The following is a 20,757-nucleotide window of genomic DNA, read 5'->3' as shown; positions in this document are numbered from 1 at the left end:
TTCTGTAACACAATTCTATCTTACAGAAAAGGAACCGTACACATCGAAAACGAACAACCAGTATCTAACGCTGGAGAACTTGAAGAAGTTCACCAATTACACGTTCTGGGTGTTGGCATTCACTAAAGTTGGAGACGGCGTGCGAACTAATCCTTTTCATTGCATCACTCAGGAGGACGGTATGTTAAGCTCATCTGTGTGACATGGGCACATTTAAATTCAATTATACTTTAACTTCTCTTATAGTTCCAAGTGCTCCGAGTGCGCTGAAAGCGGTCCCTTCATCCAGTACTAAAATCATCATCTCTTGGTTACCACCTGCCCATCGGAATGGTCTTATCACCGGTTACACCTTCTACATGGTACTGGTCGATGGTGGTCGTGACGAAGGAACTCACAAACGCTCGTTAGTGCCGTACGCCGAAAGCCATGAGACGGTACGGTTGCAGGAACACGCCACCTACCAGTTTTGGCTTACCGCCTCTACGAAGGTTGGTGAAGGTGAAAAGTCCGAAGTGATCACGGTACCACCCAACAACAAAGTGCCCGCCAGAATCGTTTCCTTTAGTCAAGAGATTGTAACACCTTGGAAGGAAACATTGATACTACCCTGTCGGAAAGTGGGTGTGCCAGCACCGGTCACCATCTGGCGACAGGACGATCAACCAATGGATACAGGGACGCGCAAACTGATCGCAAAGAATGGAACACTCTACATCAAGGACTGTCAGCACTCGGATGCGGGGAATTATACGTGCAGTGTGGAAAATACCTGGGGCAGGGATGAGATCGTGTATCGGATTCGAATACGTGTACCACCCGATCCACCCACCCTAACGATCGTCAACACGTACACCGACAGTCTGTTGCTAGAGTGGACCGACAATCGGAACGGTGGTTCACCCGTGCTTGGGTACGTCATCAACTACAAGCGTGAGAACGGCGACTGGGAGGAGTTGCAGATTGATTCCAAAACCAACACACATTTGCTGGTTAATCTGTGGTGTGGTACACGCTACCAACTGTACATTACCGCGTACAACAAGATCGGTACCGGGCTACCGTGCGACATTGTCCATTCGCACACGAAAGGATTACCGCCGGTGCAGCCGAAACATTCGCAAATGATCACCAATAATTCTACCAGCGTGACTTGTTGGCTTGATTCCTGGGGTGATGGTGGTTGTGGTATACTGCACTTCTCCATCGAAAATCGGCTGTATGGTCGAGCACAGTGGAACATGATCGCAAGCCATGTGGAAGCTACGGAGCGCATATTTACCGTAACCGAGCTGCAGCCGGCCACCAAGTATCAGTTGCGCGTTACGGCCTATAATAATGCTGGGGCAACGATGGCCGTTTACAACTATACCACACTCACCGTACAGGGCGGTAAGGATGAGGGACTTCAGCACCATATTGTGGACATGTTGTTGAGGTATTTTAATTTTTACTTCTTCATTTTTAGTGATGGTGTATCCGGACATAACTAACCCAGTATCGCCACACATGGGTGAGAATCCGTTCTATGCCAACTTTAAGGTGATCTTACCACTTTGCCTATCGATTTTGATACTGTTTGCCCTTGTCGCTGCCGCGCTTCTGATACGCAAGAGAAGTAAGGACGAAGGTCGTAAGATATTGAACTGTTCAATTAATTTTAACTTCGCTTCTCACTCTCCATACCCAGAGCTCAACAATCAGAACCGAATTCCATCAACTTCAATGTCGGAGTCACCGTCTATCGCTAACATCCAGAACAAGCACAACCGGGACCAGCAGTATCTAGCGGTGCGGGCTCAGCAAGCAAGCCGTAACAGTAACTCCGTTGACTCGGGCAGCTATAAAGCCGAGGGAAATGGTAATCGTTTTTTTGTTTTGTGTATTAATCCTTGGGGAGTTTCTTCAGCAATTGGGACGCAATCCAGCATCCAGCTTCGATGACTTACCATACGGTTTCTTTCTTCGTTTTGCAGAGTATATTGAAGACATTTGCCCGTATGCAACCTTTCAGCTGAACAAGCAAACGTACAGCGAAAGTTCATACAGTGGAAATGTCTACAGTGGACCATATCACTCGGTAAGAGGATCATTTGTGTATCATGATGTTAAAACCGAAAGCTATCATGTAAGTTTAATTTCTATGCCATCTCGTTTCTTCGTCTAAAACATGCGGGTTTTGTTTTTCGTTTGGAACATCATAAAACCGACTGAGCGCACACATTCACCCGATAAACCGATCGTTTTTTCACCATTCCATCCATTTTCCTCTCATTTTCCCGTATCACATATTCGTGACCATCCATTTGCTTCCGTTGCGCTCTCATTCATCTCTGTGTTCATTCTATCTTCTAGCTAAATGCGATTGTGTTCTTTATAGTGTACGCATACTTCATCTCATGATCGTCGTCTTCACCACACACGTCGTTGGTTATTCGAACTCGTTTTTTTGCCTTTTTGAAAGTAATACGTTTTGGGGGTTTTCGCCCCCATTGAATCCAAACATTCACTCCTTATAACCCTTCTTACTCATTTTGTCAAGATTTACATCACTAACAACTTCACTACAACGACTCCTTCTCGTTCCATTTTTCATCACGCTTCGTTCCATCCCATAGATCGTGTGATCGTTACATCTCTCATCAATTGGCACTAGTTTTTAATGCTTTCGTTTGATCTCGCCCTTATGCTCATTTCACATTTTTGTGCGACATTAAAGTCGCACCAACTAAAATAGTACCTACTGTACTAGCCTATAGTATCGCCCGTTTCACACACAAACGCTCACCAACGCAGTACCGAACCGTGAAAATCAAATGTCCCAAATGGTGTTTTTTTTCTTTTTCTCTTTCTTTCTATCTCTCTTCTCTTCTCTTTCTTTCTCTTTCTCTCTTTTTTCTCTGTATGTTTGTAAAATGAAATTTGATATAAAACATAACCAAAACTATGTTCATCCAAAAATCAACTCCCCCCTGAATATCTCCCTTCGATTTCGATCGGATTCGATAAACATGATCTCCGTGGTGCTGCTGTTCGTTCCTGGTTTCGTTCCATTTCGTCTTCTTAACGATACGTCTCTTCCCGTTTTTCCAAACAAATGTCCTGCGCCGAACGTGTATTCTTCTAACGCCTCCAATCTTTGGGACACGTCCTCGATTGCGTATGTGTGTGTGTGTATGTCCTGCCTGCGGATACTGAAATAACACTGAAATCGAAACTGATTTATACGAACTGATCGACAATACATAACAAAAACTAAACCAACCTCACAACACCGAATTCATGCTATGAATCGTTCTACTTATCAACCAAAATCAAACAAACAAACAAACCACCTTCCGTAGAACAAAGAGCCCGAATATACGAAAGTGCGCAGAAAGGGCGGATCTCGGCTCCGAGATCCGGCCACCTCGGAACCAATAGGTGAGTACGCTCGCACCGATAACCGTTTGATGTTTGCTCGCTGTCTTGCTCCATAAAGCCGACCATTTCTAGATATAAATCAATTTATAGAATCAGACAATCCCGGATCCACAGATTCCGAAGTTAGGAAGATACTAACACTTCATATACCGATTACAGAATATGATACACTCGGTTCCGAATCTGACAACGATATTGCCTCGCGTTCCAACCAGTCCAACTACCGTCACCATCGTGGTACGTATGCAATACGCGTGTTCCGTTCACCTTCCGTTCTGTTGTTCAGTTTACTATCAGTTTTCCATTTCCCTCCCTTTTCCTTTTCCCCCCATCTTTCCCCTTGGCCGGTTCCAAATTTACACGCGTATTTTAATTTACAGCAACGGTGCTCCGTAACATTGGCAAACTTTCCGAAAATCGCGTTGTGTTTTCAATTGTTGTTGAACGTGACGCATTGTAAGGGATGCCGTTATTCAACCAACAATGAGCAAAACAGATGTTGAAGATGTTTCAAAAATTCGTTTAACTAACTTTTAATTTTGTGTTTTTGTTTGTAACCAAATATTAAATAATATCCACGCGCAAATGCTTCATTTTTGCTTCATCACTCACACAAACACGCTCTTTCTCTCTTTCTCTCTCTCTCTCTCTTTCTATTTCTCTTTCTCTATTTCTTTATCTCCTTCATCGTTCAACTATAATTTACATTTGCTTTGTTACAATCCTTATGTTTGTTTGTTTCTATCCTAATGGTGCAATGATGCGGCTCGTTTATCATTTGTTTTATTTAATTTTTGTTTTGACAATGTTTTGCATTAACTCTCATTCTATTGATTTTGGTTTTTATATCGTTTTCCATGTTGCATCTTTTCTGTTTCTTTCATTATGTTTTTCCTATTTTTACTTGCGTTTTTTCTCTGTTATAAAAATAATCTATCCTGCACAGACACGCAAGACGAAACGTCTTCGTCTTCCGAAAATTCACCCTCGAGCATATCGAGGAAATCCAAACCACCCTATCCACCGAGAAAATCTGCCAAAGCACAGTCGCAAAACCTACCGAAGCGGCACGTGCGTAGCTCTAGCGGGTACTCTAGCCACAACGAAGAAACTACTTTCAGGTAAGCAGCTCATCGATTTAGTTTAGTATTTTCTGAGCTAATGTTATCCTTTTTTTCTTCTAAATCAAAAACAGTATATCGAACTATCCTAACTACTCCGATCATATAACACCGCCGGCCCGTTTTTCGGACCTGCTCGGTCGGGACGCAACGCTCGCCGTATCGTCCGTTAACCCATCCAGCTTGGGCAGTGCCACGGAGATCGGTAGCAATGTGGTGGGCAAAAAGTCGAGCAACCATTCGCCCCGACCGCGTGCCAATCAGAAGCTGCAACGGGAAGCGTTTCAGATCAATGTGTAAAAGTCATCTGTCATACTGCCGCAGTACAACGAAAGTACGACGAATATCCCGACATCCTCGCTTAGTGCCCGGTACATCTTCCATCAAACAGTCGGTTACACCCAACAAATGATTGTTCGCATTAGCATAAGTGTAAGAAAAATCGAACTAAAACTAGCTGAACTACATCAACAAGACACACATTCCCGGACAACCCCCCCTCAAAAAGCCAAAATGGACAACGTTTTTTCATCAACAGCCAACCTTGGAAAATGAGTGTTTTATACGTATATTTTTATAGCATATTATCGAACTTCTGCGCATAAGATACATACACCCCAAAAACGTACACACCTCAGATAAAACAGCCATTAATCAACCATGCATCACTAGAGTTCATTTTGCTTTACCACAAACATATAGTCAAACAGGAGTCAAACCTAATAAGTACGAGAATTGAATATACAAACTGAACAAAGGCGAACTAAAACATACAGCTAGAAACAAATCGGCAAATGACAAATTTCAAAGCGATAGTATAATTGTTAGTAAATGAGAAACTAACGCAGGAGACCAGTCTACAACAGAGTAAAACTAAACAGCCAAACAGTGAGCGAAAAGTGGTTGAACAAATGACATACGTATATAGAAAAATCCCCCACTAGATAGTATTGTTGGAAGAATGATAAAAAAATGCGCAAACAAATTGATTAGAACATAAAACGAAACACACGCATTGCACTCTCAAAGAGATGTAGACTAATGAAGGCCCCAAAAAAAAGGAATGTCTTTTTCTTAAGGTTGGTACAGCAGATCGCGCTCTACTCTTTCACTGAACTGGATCATTATCCCTAGCTCCACTTCATTGCGCATTGTTACGGTTTGTCAAACTCGATCCAATAGTTTACTACACAATTCTGTTCCCTATTTGTCGCTTCAAAGAACTGGACCAAATGTCTCTGGTACGTTACAATTTTCGCATTCTGCCAAAAACATTAATTCTAGTGTGTTAGTTATCGATGAACACGTTTACAGGGTTTCTTAACGCGCGACCGTGGAACCGAAAGCTTCGGCCAAAAACATTTCCACAAACATTTCCATATGTAAAGTGAGCAAAAGGATCACGCTTGTTATGAAAAGCACTCGTTATGAATTGGAAATTAAATAAGATTCTTACAAAGACAAAGGTTACACTTGCAGGATCAGATGCACATGTTCTTACATTAACTTATTGAGAAAGTGATTTACAATGTGTAAAGTTTAAGTAAAGTTTTAAAACGCAACCTTCACGGTAATGATAAGTAAGAGAATGTATTTCGTTAGCTTAATAGCTTAAAGCTTTTACTTTTTGAGACTGCAATCATAATTGGCCGTTTTCCCCCCCAGGACCATGCTTAATGTACATAAGAAGCTGGCGTTTAATGAAGAATTAAACAAGAAAGACGACTTAGCGAAACAAGCAGACAAGAGCACGATACATACAAGATTAAACATTATTTGCCTCTCGTTTTCATTGTCGCATTGCATTAAGTTATTCTGGCTAAGTTTAATTTTCTTATCTACCATTTTAGCAGTGCCTTGTACCACACGACACATGACAGCTGACTTGCTGCACTTGGGCAATTATGAAGATTTTGTTCCTTTTTTCCCCTTCAAACAATTAAATAACGAGTAAAACATGTTAAAGCTCGTTATGTTATGCATTTTAAATCATAAATCAATATCAACGCATTAACATTGCTTCATTGTACCAATGAAAATGAATAGTTAATTTAAACTGGTTTTGATTATTTACAATTTCACCTTACTTAACTTTTTCTGTTTTCCATCTTCATCCATTTTTATACAAAAACACTATTCTCGAACTGACCACTGACAGCAGTAAACACTAATAGCCCCTTTTACAATACTATAACGTACTAAAGAAGATGCACACCCACTACTCCGAAAATAACATATCCCGATGAGTGTATGAAGTGAACTGAATTCCATTAAAATCGTTGCTTTTTGTTACCATTTATCTTTCTTGCTTGACACCATTCAAACTGTTATCCGGATAAAGCTTCCTTTATGCTTTCATATACAAACCAGCTAAGAAACAATTGCTACACATCTGGTGTTGTAGTTTAAGGAAAGGAAAAAAAATAGCCAAACTCAAACTCCAACACCCTTGACACATAAGTAATACAACAAATGCAAACTCCAAAAAAAAAGCAAAACAACCGAAAGCCTAGCGTAACTGTGCGGGATGTTGTAAACCCACTAGCCAGTAAGTGTTGCCGTCTTTGCCAGTGATCGACCAGAGAGACAGTTAGTAGATAAAGTTAGCAGAAAAAACGGTTACGTAAAAAACAAACGTCGGTGCGTGTATGCAGAACTAGGCTAAACAAAGTAAATGAATACAATGAGACAATATCGAATGAACCCATTCCAGGTGTGTAGAGTGCGTAAAACATGTAAAGCGGAACGACTGTGTTGAACGATCTGTTCGTTAAGTTGCTGAACATTTTCCGTTTTTAATCGATCGATACGATAAGATACATGTTATATTTGTATATAAGTATATTTATAGAACGAAAGATGGGGAATGAAAAATAAAACACTGGGCCAAGTTCCAGGTAGGAAGCAGCAAAGCACACTAAGAGATAGATTTTCTCCGTCTGGGATTAGGTCTTTGGAAGGATTTGGTTCCATGAACGTTACGCTAAATGAAAAAGCAAACATTACAATAAACAGATTGCCAACCTCAGCGAGAGAGACTCTTCTACACCGAACTACAATATTGCAAACTAACCAAAAAAGAAACACTAAGAAAAAACGAAAGTATTAAAAAATGCCATTGATATCTGTTTTTTTTAATCATTTGCATCCTGACACGTGCATTTAACAAAAAAAAAACACATTCACACATCATCATATAGCCAGACGACAAACTACCATTAACCCTTCCGGCGGAACTGCTTACAAACATCACAAAAAATCTCCGATTCATGCAAGGTTATTCGAAAAGAGCAACCGTAATACGATCCATCTTTCTCATGTACATCTTTGCAATGATAAAACAGATCATTATGTAAATTATGAACACGTAATGACGATCGCAGAAGAAACTTTTGAACGAGTAAAGAACACACAACAACAGCAAAAAAAAACGAAAGCTATATTTCGTGACATTTTGAGCGAAAAGTGAAACAATTTAAGGAATCGATTTTAAATGGATGCATGTTGGAACTTAAAACGGAACTACAAAGAAACAATAGAATGAATATCAGTCTACAAACGAAAATGATAAAATAAAGCACGATAAGAATACGATGAATAAAAACATGTGTTTTTGTTTTTATTTTCTTTCCCTTCTATACAATGGAGCTTCTTTTTGTCTTATACTAGTTAAATTTTCAATATATATTTCTTTTTCCATTGCACATTATCTAACAAATGTTCACAGGTTTGCTTCATCACGTCTAACGGACAGCAACAGGAAGGGAAAAAGGAAAGATGTATTAGCAGAATTAGAAGGGTTGCACCGATAGCTTAACAGTTAACACTAATAACACGCCATTTACGCACGCTCCACCGCGTACCAGATCCTTTTCCTTCCACAAAAAAAAAGTTCAAACACACACCCGTATTTCACTGGAAGGGACTGATGTAGTTGGTGAAGTTGGTTTAGGATTCACTTTTCGGCCATCTCCCTGCCCTTTTTTGCGCGCTCCCTAACGTGTACGATGGAGTGTTGAAATATTTCAACCGACAGCAACCACGCGTTCAAGCGTTCAAATTGAAATGTTTCACTATGCACTCAAAACACCGCAAGAGACGGGCGTTTTTTGGTGGTGCATTTTGTTTGCTTGCTTTTGTTGCTTTGTTTGTTGTCCTATCTGTTTCTGCTGCAAACGAGGAGCAGTCACAATAAAACCGAACGCTAATAATGAGAGAATCTTTGTGTTACTTTGGAAAACAAGTGTAAACAGGCAGTACCATGTTCCGGAATTTTCCCCTCACAAACTCCCTTCCCCCACAGCAGTAGTAGTAGTAACTTCGGCCAGAACAGCACTGATGGGATAATCCATCATATCATTATTTTACAAACTACGCGACACCTATCACCCCCAATACATAATGCGTTCAAGATATGTTCGACAGATTCGACCAGATTCCGGCCGATAGGGACATTTATCGTTTTGCACTACTCAACCAACGATTGACCTAGCTACAAATTACATCCGAAATTATTTCGGGATAAAATTTTCACACATTTCCCCAATTTTTCTGCTTAAATATGTCTAGTCTCTCCGCTTAATTTCTCGTAAAGCTGTACCGGTACCCATTAGCGCAGCACACGAGCACGAAGGAAATAAGAAACATAATGCATGTGTGTGTGTGTGGTTTTTTGTGTGTACATAAGTACACATACATATATAACAACATCTAGTTCTCTTATATCATAAAAAAATAATAAACAAAATAAACCAACCAAGCCTATCCTGCCCAAGATTCTAATACATGATCGGTTTTGCTTTACATTGGTCAACAACGTATCCGGTGAAACGCTTAAGGAACTTTGGATATTCTTTCTTATAGATAGCGCGCAGCACGGTTGCTGGGGCCCAGCCGCCAGGATTTACTGTATGGAGAGTGCGAAAGGGTGAGAGAAAAGAGAAAATTCAAAGAAACCGTAACATTAGTTATCAAGAAAGAATCGAAAGTTTCCATAAAAAGCAATTTAAGCAAAACATATGCATTACCAGTGGAGCAGTAGGTAATTTTGCAGGTCAGATCATCTCGTGTCGCCGTTTTGCTGTCCTTCCCCGGTGTCAGGTAAGTTTGGCAAACTAATATCACCGTTAGATAGATTCGTACACATTTGCCTTGGTTTGCGGGCTGGAAAATGAAACAATAGATAAAACACGCGTTGTGTTTTGTTATTCATTTTTAAGTGCATTAGGTCATTGGTAAGCCAATATTAGTGTAAAGTTTAACCTGCCTTATCTTAATGCTAATAATATAGAGCACAAAGAAGTATATCAAAGGTCTCATTTTTAAACCAAATATCCTGTGGGAGCGATAGAATGTGATGTTTATCGCTCTGAGAGTAAACTAAGACTAGTTACATTTATTCGGTATTTGATGTAACCCCGGTTGCTCTAACCGATTACTACTCGATTACCACTAAAATGATGTTAAAATCAATCCACCACAATCCCCAAGCATCATGTCACGTTATGACAAAATAAAAAAGTGCTTTTTACTAGCAGACACCTTACCCACCTATCCCACGTAATGAAAGACTATTTTTATATAACAAACACAGATGTGCAAAGATAAAATCGAAACACTTTACGGAAGAGTGCACAAGATACGCGCACCAGATAGGCAAAAAATAAAAACCTCCCATCAAGAGGGTAATGTGATACACAAACCAGCGCACATTAGCACTCGCATGTAATGTGACAATTAAAAGTATGTAACGTACGAATTCGGCCAAAACTTACACCACATTAACCCACTTACCGGATACTCTTCGTTCTGATTGGAATGATTGCACACGATCCACACATCGTTGGCACCGGTGTCGACGTTATCGGTGATGCGGCGCATGTGCGACCAGAACAGTGCATCCCGCTGGCTGGCGGGCCAGATGCGTTTGTACGTTTGCAGAAAGACGAGCGTGTCGGGTGCAACGTTATCTACGATCTGCACATCCTCCAGTGTCGTTTCCCAATCGTTCCGGTACGCCGGATCGAAGAAGTAATGGCACATTTCCCGGGCAGTAACACCCTTCACCACGTGACAGGATTTTAGCGGATCGATCACCATACCGTCCACTTCCTCTTCGCGCCGGTACATCTTCATCTCGCCTTCGTCGGCAAACAGTTGCCAACCGTTTCCATCCTCACCGACACCTTGCCGCGCTTGGGTCAGTTGCTCGGTACAGATCCGATCAATCTCTGGCCAAAGTTTGTGACTCTTCGCTTGGGCACCGGTACCGAAATCTTCCGACAGCTGCGGTATCTCATCCTCCGTTTCGGCGTTTGGGCTATGCAACGAACCGACACTACTTATCTGCGACTGGGGCGGACAAGGGAATAGGGAAAATGGTAACGATAACATAAACATCATGTCCCGACTATTCTTTACTCAACATGTTTTGTATTACCTGTTGGGATTGATACTTCAGACGCACTCGAAGCTGACGGTCTTCCTCAATCTTGTCCAGTCCCGTTTCGACCGCGTCGAAGAATTCATCTTCCGGGATAGTTGAATGCGGTCCTTCCTAAATGTGACAAATGGATAACAAGGAAAATTTTTTAGTGAAATTAGGGTGACGGAAAAACCTAATGAAGTTGCTATGTACCGATATTCGCTAATAACAATTCCGATGATTGGAACACTAAGTGAACCATTGAAAAACTGAGCAATGGAAAAAATTCTCCACAAATTAACAAACAAACCCAAACAAGCAGCTCTCTATCGCTTTTTCCACGACCAAGCAAATGAGTCACCGTTAAAGCAAACATTTGCCGGATCTAATTGTTTAATCATATCCGACGCATCTGCCATTCTTTACACACAGTGAGTCTCGGGTCTCGGGTAGAAGAAATGATATCGCGAATTAAACATTCATCACACAATGCTGCTCAGGCTCGTTCGAGACGCGAAAAGAATGTTTCCTTTTTTGTCCAAACCAAAAACCAAAGCGAAATTTCTATTTCATCCCGTACTACTTTTCTGAGACGAAGCAAAAATATTAATACATTAATCATACTGCTGCTTTCATAATCGACAGACGACTTACGATGACGACATCGTTCGTCTAAGTATGGCCAGCGTCGTGGACGCGTTCGTCATTGGCAAAGTAACGAACATAGGCAGAATATTAAACATTAGGAACACCAACTACTTGAATGATAGACAAAATGACGCTAAAAAAGTGATTTATTTTACGTTGAGAGTTAGTAAAGTCAGGGCGACTGAGTTATTTAACACGAATCCTGAGCTTCAAGGTTTCCATCACGTCACCCTGTCAATCGAATTAGCTTCTCTTCGGAAGGATATAGCAGCAAACGGTTTAATCACCAAAATTATCTTCGCATAGACCTTCGACACGAAAATGTAAGGCGAAGGTTTAACGCTACTAATTAATCAACTCTTTCGCCTGGTAGTAGCCTTGTAGTGCTTCGCTTGGGATGCTCTGTCGATGCTTTCCGTCGAATACCCGGTTCAATCGTTGTCGAACGAAACAGGTCCAGTGCAAAAGTTAGACGCCTAGCCTTTCTGGGCAAATTTCCAAAATGTGACCATCGAAGCGATCTATCCGGTCACACACTGCACCAGTGGCCGCTGCCGGGTGATAGTTGCGTTTGCTTTCCGGATGATCTTCCGAATGCTTTACTGCTTTCGGTTGCACGATAGCAAAAAGGTGGAGTATTTCCCCTGGCGGCCGGACAGAGAAAACCGTGCACCGTGCGATATGACCTTAGCCTTGGCTTTTTGAGACGCGACAGTTTTATTGGTCTCTTTTTTCCCTCTATATCGCACACCAAGAAGTGAAGTTTTGCATATCAACCGAATTTCCGGACATCGAACACCGAATCGTGATCTTGAACAGTATTACGTATGCTGTTGAATCATCAAATGGTTTGATGGTTCATTTTAGGAGGGAAAAGATTTTTCGCTCACAAGATTAGGTTCACAATAAAAAATCGTCTGAATAAAGTTAAGGACTTCCGATACATAACATAGTCATTAAAATACGTAGAGTTAAGATTTATCATTTAAAACCTAAACATAAAAAATGAAATCCATTTGACTTTTAATTAGCTCCATTACTCAAAGTGTTTTGCTTAAAAATGTAAGACATGTCCTAAGAATTCATTTACATTTCATTTGCATTTCATGCTGAAGTCTGAAAGAGAGTACTAGAAATTTAATTTAAAAAAACATTTGATGACTGTTTTTGGAAACAATTTAATAAGATTCCTTCCAATCTTTCGCTTTCGAACACTTTTTTCTAAGGTAGAAACACATGACTAATTTAAACGCATTAGAATAATATGGCTCACGGAACCAAAAACAATTGCCGGAATAAAATCAACATACGCTTATATGCACCGGATAAACAACTAAACAAAAGTACGGTCGAAATAAACAACACATCGTGCAAAGCAATCATCATCACCCCCCCTCGACCCGGACGCCTTTTTCGTCGCAGAGACGGCCGAGATCGAATTTACATTTCCACAGCCCGCCTGGCGCTCTTATCGGACATGGCAGCGAAACAGTCGTGTGCCAATGCGGTAGGTGGTAAAATTGGCGGGCCAAAGCCAATAAGACATCGCCCCGGACCTTAATGGAACTGCCGCCGCCATCAACTGGGCCAGGGTTAACGCGGTGCCAAAGCAAACCTCCATCGACGGCAGTGTCGAAAACAATTGTTTATATTTTGGTAAAGACATGTTCGATTCTTTCGACCTGCGAGCAGCATTTTTTGGATGTCCAGTTGGAAGTGAATGGATAATCCTTTGTTGCAAACGGTAATGGTATGTTTCGTTACGATTTGAGATATTAGTATTGATTGGCAGTGATCATTTCAAACGATCGTTACATCATAACTAAGTGACACGAGCCCCGATTATTTGACCTAAGCAAGGTTAATTCCAATCATTTCGAGCATGTTCGGGGTTAGGTCTAAGATCAAGATAATTTGACGAGACAGAGACATTTCATTCCAGCAAAGATACATCATAACAACTCCACAGTTCTTCAAGTTCACAGTTGGGAAAATGGGAACTTTGCCTTTGTTTATATAAGAACTAAGAAATATGTACACAGTTTACAACATTCTTCACACTTAAATGTAACACCTACTATTTCCTTCCTCAGAAGCCCTTTAAACAATCGTGCCGTTGTCAGCGAAGGCATGTTTAGCCAATTGCGCGCACACCTTTCCAAACGATCACCTAAAAACCGCGCAACTGTAAACGGCAAACTTGTCGCAAAACTTCACAACTTCACTGCCACTGGTTCACGGGACGCTAGCTCCGTCCGCTATTAAACGTTACGAAAACGGTGCAAACTTTCAGGTAAAAGTTTTCCAAACACGTTCGATCACCGAAAAAGGTTCGCGACCTTAACGAAAAGACACTCGTAATAATTGGCGGCAAATGCTGCACTGCACACTGCACTTGCTAATGCGGGTTATCTTCGTCGGTGCATTGACAACAATGCGTTAAAACTGCACACACAGAAATAGCACAGAAATTTTAGACAAAATTTAACGGTGTAAAGCTTTCGACTGTAAACGGTGCAGCCTGATCCGAACGACGGTACGACCGAAAGTGACAGTGGGCATCGTAACGACGCAGCGGTTGACGCGCTTGGCTGACGGAGTTGCTTACGATTTTGCTGCCCAAACAACAACCGCAACCGAGGGTGAACGAGATCGTGCGACAGTCGTTGGGGGGGTACACCAGGAGATTAGCCACCGTTCGGAGCGTTCGGGAAGTTTACCATTGTCGTACGCCTTTTCGTTGGCGCGGACGAGACGGATTGGATGTGCGGTGTCTACGATTTTTTTTATAGAGCTTAAGTGTTGCAACGGCCGATTACAACAGTGCGTTACATCCGACCAAGCACGAAGATATTGATTTATCATTACCAATTCACTCGGCAAGGAGCGTTGCGGAAAAGGTTGCAATTTGGACATGTTTGTCATTAGTATTAGAAATTCAAAGATTTTAAGATATGTTTTGTCATGTTAACCAATTAAAATTATTTATCAAATATCGAATGAAGAATTATGATAACAAAACTGTACATAACACTGAAACGCAAACTAAACTAAACTGATTTTGTGATGTAGTCCACGAATGGATTTTCCCACACAAACACAGTACGATTATTTAAACTGGGTTGCGTTGTAGTTCGAATCTTGGTCGATGAAACGATCGCACTTTCATTATAGCGTTTTAATTTCCTGTTTTACCTCTTTTCCTATTGTTTAATATTTTCTTAAGCCTTCGATAACAAACTAAGACGAACTAGAACAAAAAGTTTAATAACAATTCCCACTACTTGAAACCACCCTTAAGGTAGCGCCGATGTAAACACAATTGTAAACAATTCGGCATGCATCTTGCACAACCAACCCCAGTACCAGCTTCACTTTCATTACACCGCGACCACAAACCGACCAGTGTGTCCAATCGACACCACCATCCATTTTGACGCCCTCTTTTCCAAAACTGCAACAACTTCCATTCCGGGCCACCCGAGTGCCCGATTGCAAATTTGTGGAGCCTATCCGCGCACGGGTGTTGTTGGGGCTGTAAAGTAATTAGATTCGCGCTTGTGGAGCTTGCGGACGGCTGCCAAGTTTTTATGACAAAAATATCAATCAACTGTGCGCCCAATCTTTAATAAACTTTATTGCAATTGAAAGGAACGATCGAATAGTACGGGTGGAAATGAAAACGCTACAATTGGCCAACTGTAATTACGATTCCAATGTCTATCCACTTAGTGGATGGATTCGTGTGCAGTGACCGATCCTGAAAGATTGAATAGATTTTCTTTTGAGCATTAGCAGTCAGCGCGTGAATTCTTTCAATCGATCGTACGATCGCCTCCGGTACAGATATCAATAAAGATATTCAAAAAATGCTCTCTTTACGAAAGCTTACATTAATTCTTCTATAATAAAAATGATAAAAAAGTAATCATAAAGTGTAATTAATAAAATGCTATCAAAAGCGAAAGTATGATTACTAAAGCATAATCCCAAATCTCTACAGCCGAAAACCGCTCTATACCATTCCATGGAATGCCATCCAAGAAATTATATAACTATTGTTTATAACCCGAACCGAAAAACCCCTTCCACAGCAGCAGCGAGGGCTCGAAAGGGAAGGATCGAGAAAATGAATATTAAGACGCGTATCACACACCAACAGCAGCCGCGAGTTGCAAAGTGGATAGACAGCACCAAAAAAAAAACACCAGAAAGCGAGCAATACTAACAATAGTGGTGCCGATCCAGCAGCTGGATTGTTTCCCCGCCGTCGAGATAAACGAACTTTGGGGACACGTATCTCGTTCAAGGTTGCAGCAATATGTGGCATGCTTTTTCCTTCGTTCACCAAATGATGGCGGAAAACTGCTGGATCGGTCTCGTTCACGAACTCGTACACGCGTATTAAAGGGCACCGGCTTGACCTACGTTACCACCAAAGTTACGCGAGTAAAGTGTGCCGAATTGAGGGGGCCGTTTGGCGAAAAAGCAGATTACCGACGGTTCATTATGATGGTAGACCGAGCTGAAGCTTTTTTTTACGAAAACGATCCATCTCTCATGTTTTATACAATTTGTAGCGTAAAAATTTTAAAAAAGAAGGAAAACAAAAATTCAGTTTTCGTGTAAATTGTAAATAAAAAGTCAATTGGAACAAGGAGATATGAAACGCAACGTACAATTATTCAACATCTCTCACTTTGACCTACATTCTGCCTGTTTCGACATCCTTTCACTTTCAATAAAGTCCAGGGTTTTTTGGGATAATTTATTCCCGCACTAAGATACGAATTTATGCGAGACAATACGACTACTTATAGTAAAATTTCAAGCTATTTTAGATACAACAGCTTCTAAAATTCAAATTCCAGGAAAAAGTACTCTTATTGCACTACAATAAAAAAAATAATATAAAAAAAAACAAAACAACCATACAAAAATGAAGCAACAATAATTCAAAATGTGTTCCACTTTTAGGTAAAAACATTCATGACACCGTTGAAATCAACTCCCCAACTCTCCTGCTCATCTTCGATAACCACGGAACTAATGCTTCCAAATTAAAAAAAAACGACCGAAATTGATCAATATATTGCATCCATCTAACTTTAGCGAGCCCGTTAAAACTCGTCCAAGTGCTAACGACCTAAAATCGGGACGTGCGAGATCGTGCTTATGAAGTATTGGAGTCCAAAAGACCGACCGGGAGCAGATGCCACTGACACGGGAAGATGATCGCGGAGTACCCCACCAAAAATATCGCCGCACACATACATTTCGGAAAGCAGCCAATACCCCACGCCAGATTACGCGTGCGACCATGCGTCTAGTCGCGTACCATCGAAAGCGAAACGAGGCTATGAGCGTTAGGTGAATTTTAAGTTTGACGGTCATCGATCGCCTTACGATCGTACGATACTAGCGGCGCATCAGCGAGATGACAAACAGGTTTTTTTTGGGATTGTTAAAAGTGCAATTTTAAACAAAAACCATTCGATGACTTCCAACACATTTCACCACCTCGTACTACCCCCGGTGGGTGTAAAGAAAAGCCATCATATAGGGCACGTCTCTAAGGCATACAATCAATCCGTTTTGATTGCCCAAACCAAAAAAAAAAGAATACACATCGGGAACCATGACCTATAATCTGGAAACAGGTTTCCGTTAACCACAGCGGCAACGCAGGTCGACGAACAGAGCCCATCCAAAACGCGCTGTGCATCATTTCCGATGCTCCCGAACGCGTGCCATCGCCCTTCGAATATACGAAGCAATTCACACCCGAACGTTGCTTTTGGGTGACAAAAAGCGTTGCATTGCGTTTGCTTCACCGGTCAGCATTTGCTAACGCGCGCGTACACTGTTTCGGTACGGCTCAGGGTTAATTGTGTTCGCTTTGTGGTTCAGATTTATCGCACTGGACCCGTTTTCGCTTATCGGACGAGGCGCATGCTTAAGTAAGCGCGATGACTAGCAAACGCTTTGGTTTTGCCTCTTTGCAAACAACATTTGGCAGTCCGATCTTCACCGATCGCACGCTACGTCACCGCGGCACAGGGTCAAACACGCTGAAGGGCACGAAGAAAAGGTGTGAGAAAATTCCCAATTGCATTCGCTGGGCAGCACAGCGTACAGGGCCATGCACGTAAATGTGGTTTAATGTATGTTGAAGATTACACTGAATCGTAAGGTTGTAAAAGGTATGGTTATCTACGTGCTTCTACGAAACAGTAAACATAAAAATGGAATTTTACTTCAAAATGAACCGCTTGGAAAAAAATAGTGTTAATCGATCGATCAAAGAAAAAAGATAAGATTTATCTAGTGCCAGCTTAAACGTGAACAATAAACTGGCAAATATTGGCTTTACTTGCAAATATTGGCTTATTATGGCTATCGAACACAACTCAGCGACAATAAAATTGTTGGAAGAACGATATTTTTCCCCTGTTTCGCATTAAGAAACACGATTTACCTACGTAAATGCACACCCTTCATCGCGAGTAAGTGTGCTTAACGTGCACTTGACCATGGATGATTAAATGCAAAAAGACAACCAACAAACGAGCGTGTGGCGCGAAAGGAATCTTAAAATTAAACGTTAATACGTGTAACTTTGCAAACAGGGTGCCATTAACAAGTGAAATTTAAATTATATGTACACAATTTCTACAAATAAACGTTCGTTTGGAGGTAGTGCACGGTCATGTAATATTGTTTGTTTGTTAACGTATTATAGGTTTGTAAAGGTAACATTTTAAACGCTATTGTCTCGTGATAAATTTGTTTTAGGAGAATAAACATTAAGAAATTCAAACATATTTGCTCCAATGTAAAGCATATTTGCTCTCTATGGGCGATACAGATAACATTCACAAGAAAAGTTTGCGAAATAATGTATACTGTACAGAACAGAAGCATTTTCAAGAATTCCATTCCAGTATCATAAAACAATCACTTATACGTAACGTATCTTCTAACGTAAGAAATTCTATTGATAAAGGGTCAAAGCATCGAGCCGTTCGGTGGCCCAGACAAACGATATTGCTTATCAGTCAGCTCCAACGCAACAGATTCAACGTTTCTGAGTTTGTTGAATCACACTCGGGCTTCTGGTGTACACGTTGCACAATGCTATCGCAAAACGTGCCTGTTTCCGTTCGTCCACCCGCAATGAGTGAGTAATGCAAAACAAAACACCCACGTTGGCAGTACCGTTTCCCAACTTACCTCTAAGTCCGGTCCAGGAATAACAGAATTTCGATTCTTCGACAGCTCATCTTTACAAGCTCTGTAATAAGCGAGAAGACACATTGTAACATCTTCAAAATCGCATTCCGTTTACGTTCAGCTTTTACTTACCTATACAATTCTTCTGCCTTTCTCCGCCGTTCCTGCTCCTTGTCAAGCTTTTTCTTGAAGCTTTCCTCCTTCTGCGAGATAATATCGAGGCAGTGCTGAAGCGTAATGATCACGCCCGCCGTCGTTTCGCGAAACGTTATCGCTTCGCCGCGGAAATCTATCGGTTTCAACCCATCGCCCAGATCGAGCGGCGGTTGGTCATCGTTTTTGGCGTGCAGGGCGTCAAAATAGCTGCAAGATAGAACCATGTTTTGTTTGTATGTGAAACTAAATTCCTTTAAGCATCTTATCGAATAACAATGGCAACTTACCGCTGCAGTGTGTCGATCTGTCCGTAAAGAATATCGCGAAATGTTTCTATTTCGTGCAACTTTTCTCTTAGCCCTCGGCTGACTCGCTTCAGGCTGCTACCACTTGCCGTGGACAGTGTGTTGGATTGCAACGAGATTGTGCTTCCGTGACGCCTTAGGCTAATCGTTTCTGGGATGTCTGTTTTGTACGATTGAAGTACCTCGATCCAATTGCCTTTGTCCTCTGGCGTTTCGGCACGCAGATACCATACGTTCTGTCCAATCGCTACATCAAACCGGCATTCGTCAAATTCGTGAGACTGTGAAATATGAAGCAGAAGAACATTTGTTTATTCATCGTTCGCGCCAGATCGTTTCGTTACCAGGAGGAATGCATCCCCCATGCAGACGCTCATGAACGAGAATGTTTCAGGGTTAATAGAGTCAATTGCATCGGTGATAAATATACGATCCCTGCTGGTTTTCACTCGGTCAGCCTTGTAATCGAGCAGAAGAAATTTCGGTGACTTGCACCAATCGCATTCGACCGATACACACACCACTTATCTGTTTGATGAGGTCGAGGTCAGATCGATCGTACGATGAATTGAACTTTGACTAACCAAGAAGAGGGATCGCATCGCTCGGTACGGCATTAGCTTACCTTTATCGTTGCCTTTTGCAGACTGATTGCACCCCGGCATCCAAAGTCGCTGTCCTGCTCGCTTTTGTAGTAAGACAGTGTACCATCCTTCAGCACAATGAAGCGTGGCTGCCAACCGTGTATGTAATTTGTCCACTTGCTCAGATAACCCTTCAACTCCGGGCTGCTCAGGTTCAGTTCTACCTCTGAGTCATCACTGTTGGAATTGTTCTGCACATAGTAATCGTCGGCCATTGCACGTCCGCGTCAAGTTGCGTCTTCGCAGGTTAGCGGTTTTGAGTTTTTCACGAGTTTTTACACCACTCACGCACCGCACACTTCGCTCTGCTGGTCAAGACTTTCCCAAAAAAAATAGCAGCCAAAACACTAGCTTTCCACAACTTTCTCCCTCTCGTGTTTTGTGTACGCTAACGCTACTATCAGTATTGCCACTTCACCTTGTTTCTGCTCTGCCGTTAGTTCCGTTACGCCCGGGTAGTGCAAGCTGCAGAAACAAAACACAAACCTTTTTTTGACGAATCAATTTCGTCCACAACATGAAGCGGTAACGGTGCTCAAGGACTTTATCAAAAATAGACCTCTGTTACAATAACGCAACACTTTTACACGGTTTGACGCGCTGGCGAACACATCCGGACCGTATTGCCTAGAAGTAATTTGCGCGAAGATTAGATTCTGCGGTATTATTATTGTTTAGAAGTTTCCACCTTGCTTTTAACGAACCCGCTGTCACAAATGAAAAACTGAACGAAAACGTCAACATTGTCAAATACTTAACGAAGGTATTGTTTTCGATGCGGTACGATTGAACTATGCTGGAAA

General features: G+C 41.6%; 2 protein-coding genes across 5 annotated transcripts in view; one reads left to right on the top strand and one right to left on the bottom strand.

Moving 5' to 3' along the window:
• The window catches only part of LOC125768983 (Down syndrome cell adhesion molecule-like protein Dscam2), a 106,132-nt gene extending 97,984 nt beyond the window's left edge, over positions 1–8,148 (top strand). The window contains exons 14-22 of one of the 3 annotated variants that reach the window (XM_049437339.1): positions 27–179; positions 247–1,392; positions 1,469–1,618; positions 1,691–1,861; positions 1,977–2,128; positions 3,345–3,423; positions 3,583–3,660; positions 4,370–4,544; positions 4,619–8,148. In XM_049437339.1, coding sequence (XP_049293296.1) covers positions 27–179; positions 247–1,392; positions 1,469–1,618; positions 1,691–1,861; positions 1,977–2,128; positions 3,345–3,423; positions 3,583–3,660; positions 4,370–4,544; positions 4,619–4,844 — 2,330 coding nt within the window. In that variant the 3' untranslated portion in view covers positions 4,845–8,148. Of the gene's footprint in view, positions 1–26; positions 180–246; positions 1,393–1,468; positions 1,619–1,690; positions 1,862–1,976; positions 2,129–3,344; positions 3,424–3,513; positions 3,661–4,369; positions 4,545–4,618 lie in introns of all 3 variants that reach the window. The other 2 variants (XM_049437338.1, XM_049437337.1) reach the window with 2 other exon arrangements.
• A 532-nt stretch (positions 8,149–8,680) lies between these two features.
• Positions 8,681–20,740, bottom strand: LOC125768985 (ceramide transfer protein). Of its 2 annotated transcripts, XM_049437341.1 has the most exons (8): positions 19,936–20,740; positions 19,293–19,591; positions 18,982–19,212; positions 18,850–18,910; positions 10,984–11,100; positions 10,338–10,895; positions 9,572–9,707; positions 8,681–9,450 (listed from the first exon to the last, which is right to left on the bottom strand). In XM_049437341.1, the coding sequence occupies exons 1-8, from the start codon at positions 20,167–20,169 to the stop codon at positions 9,323–9,325; spliced, it is 1,764 nt and encodes a 587-aa protein (XP_049293298.1). In that variant the 5' UTR covers positions 20,170–20,740; the 3' UTR covers positions 8,681–9,322. The 2 variants fall into 2 exon arrangements, with proteins under 2 accessions (XP_049293298.1, XP_049293299.1); XM_049437342.1 differs by lacking the exons at positions 18,850–18,910; positions 18,982–19,212; positions 19,293–19,591; positions 19,936–20,740 and adding an exon at positions 13,695–14,141.
• Positions 20,741–20,757: the final 17 nt, after the last annotated feature.

Source organism: Anopheles funestus, chromosome 3RL (genome assembly GCF_943734845.2).
Source record: "Anopheles funestus chromosome 3RL, idAnoFuneDA-416_04, whole genome shotgun sequence".
Classification (NCBI taxonomy): domain Eukaryota; kingdom Metazoa; phylum Arthropoda; class Insecta; order Diptera; family Culicidae; genus Anopheles; species Anopheles funestus.
This window is presented reverse-complemented; position numbering and strand designations above follow the sequence as displayed.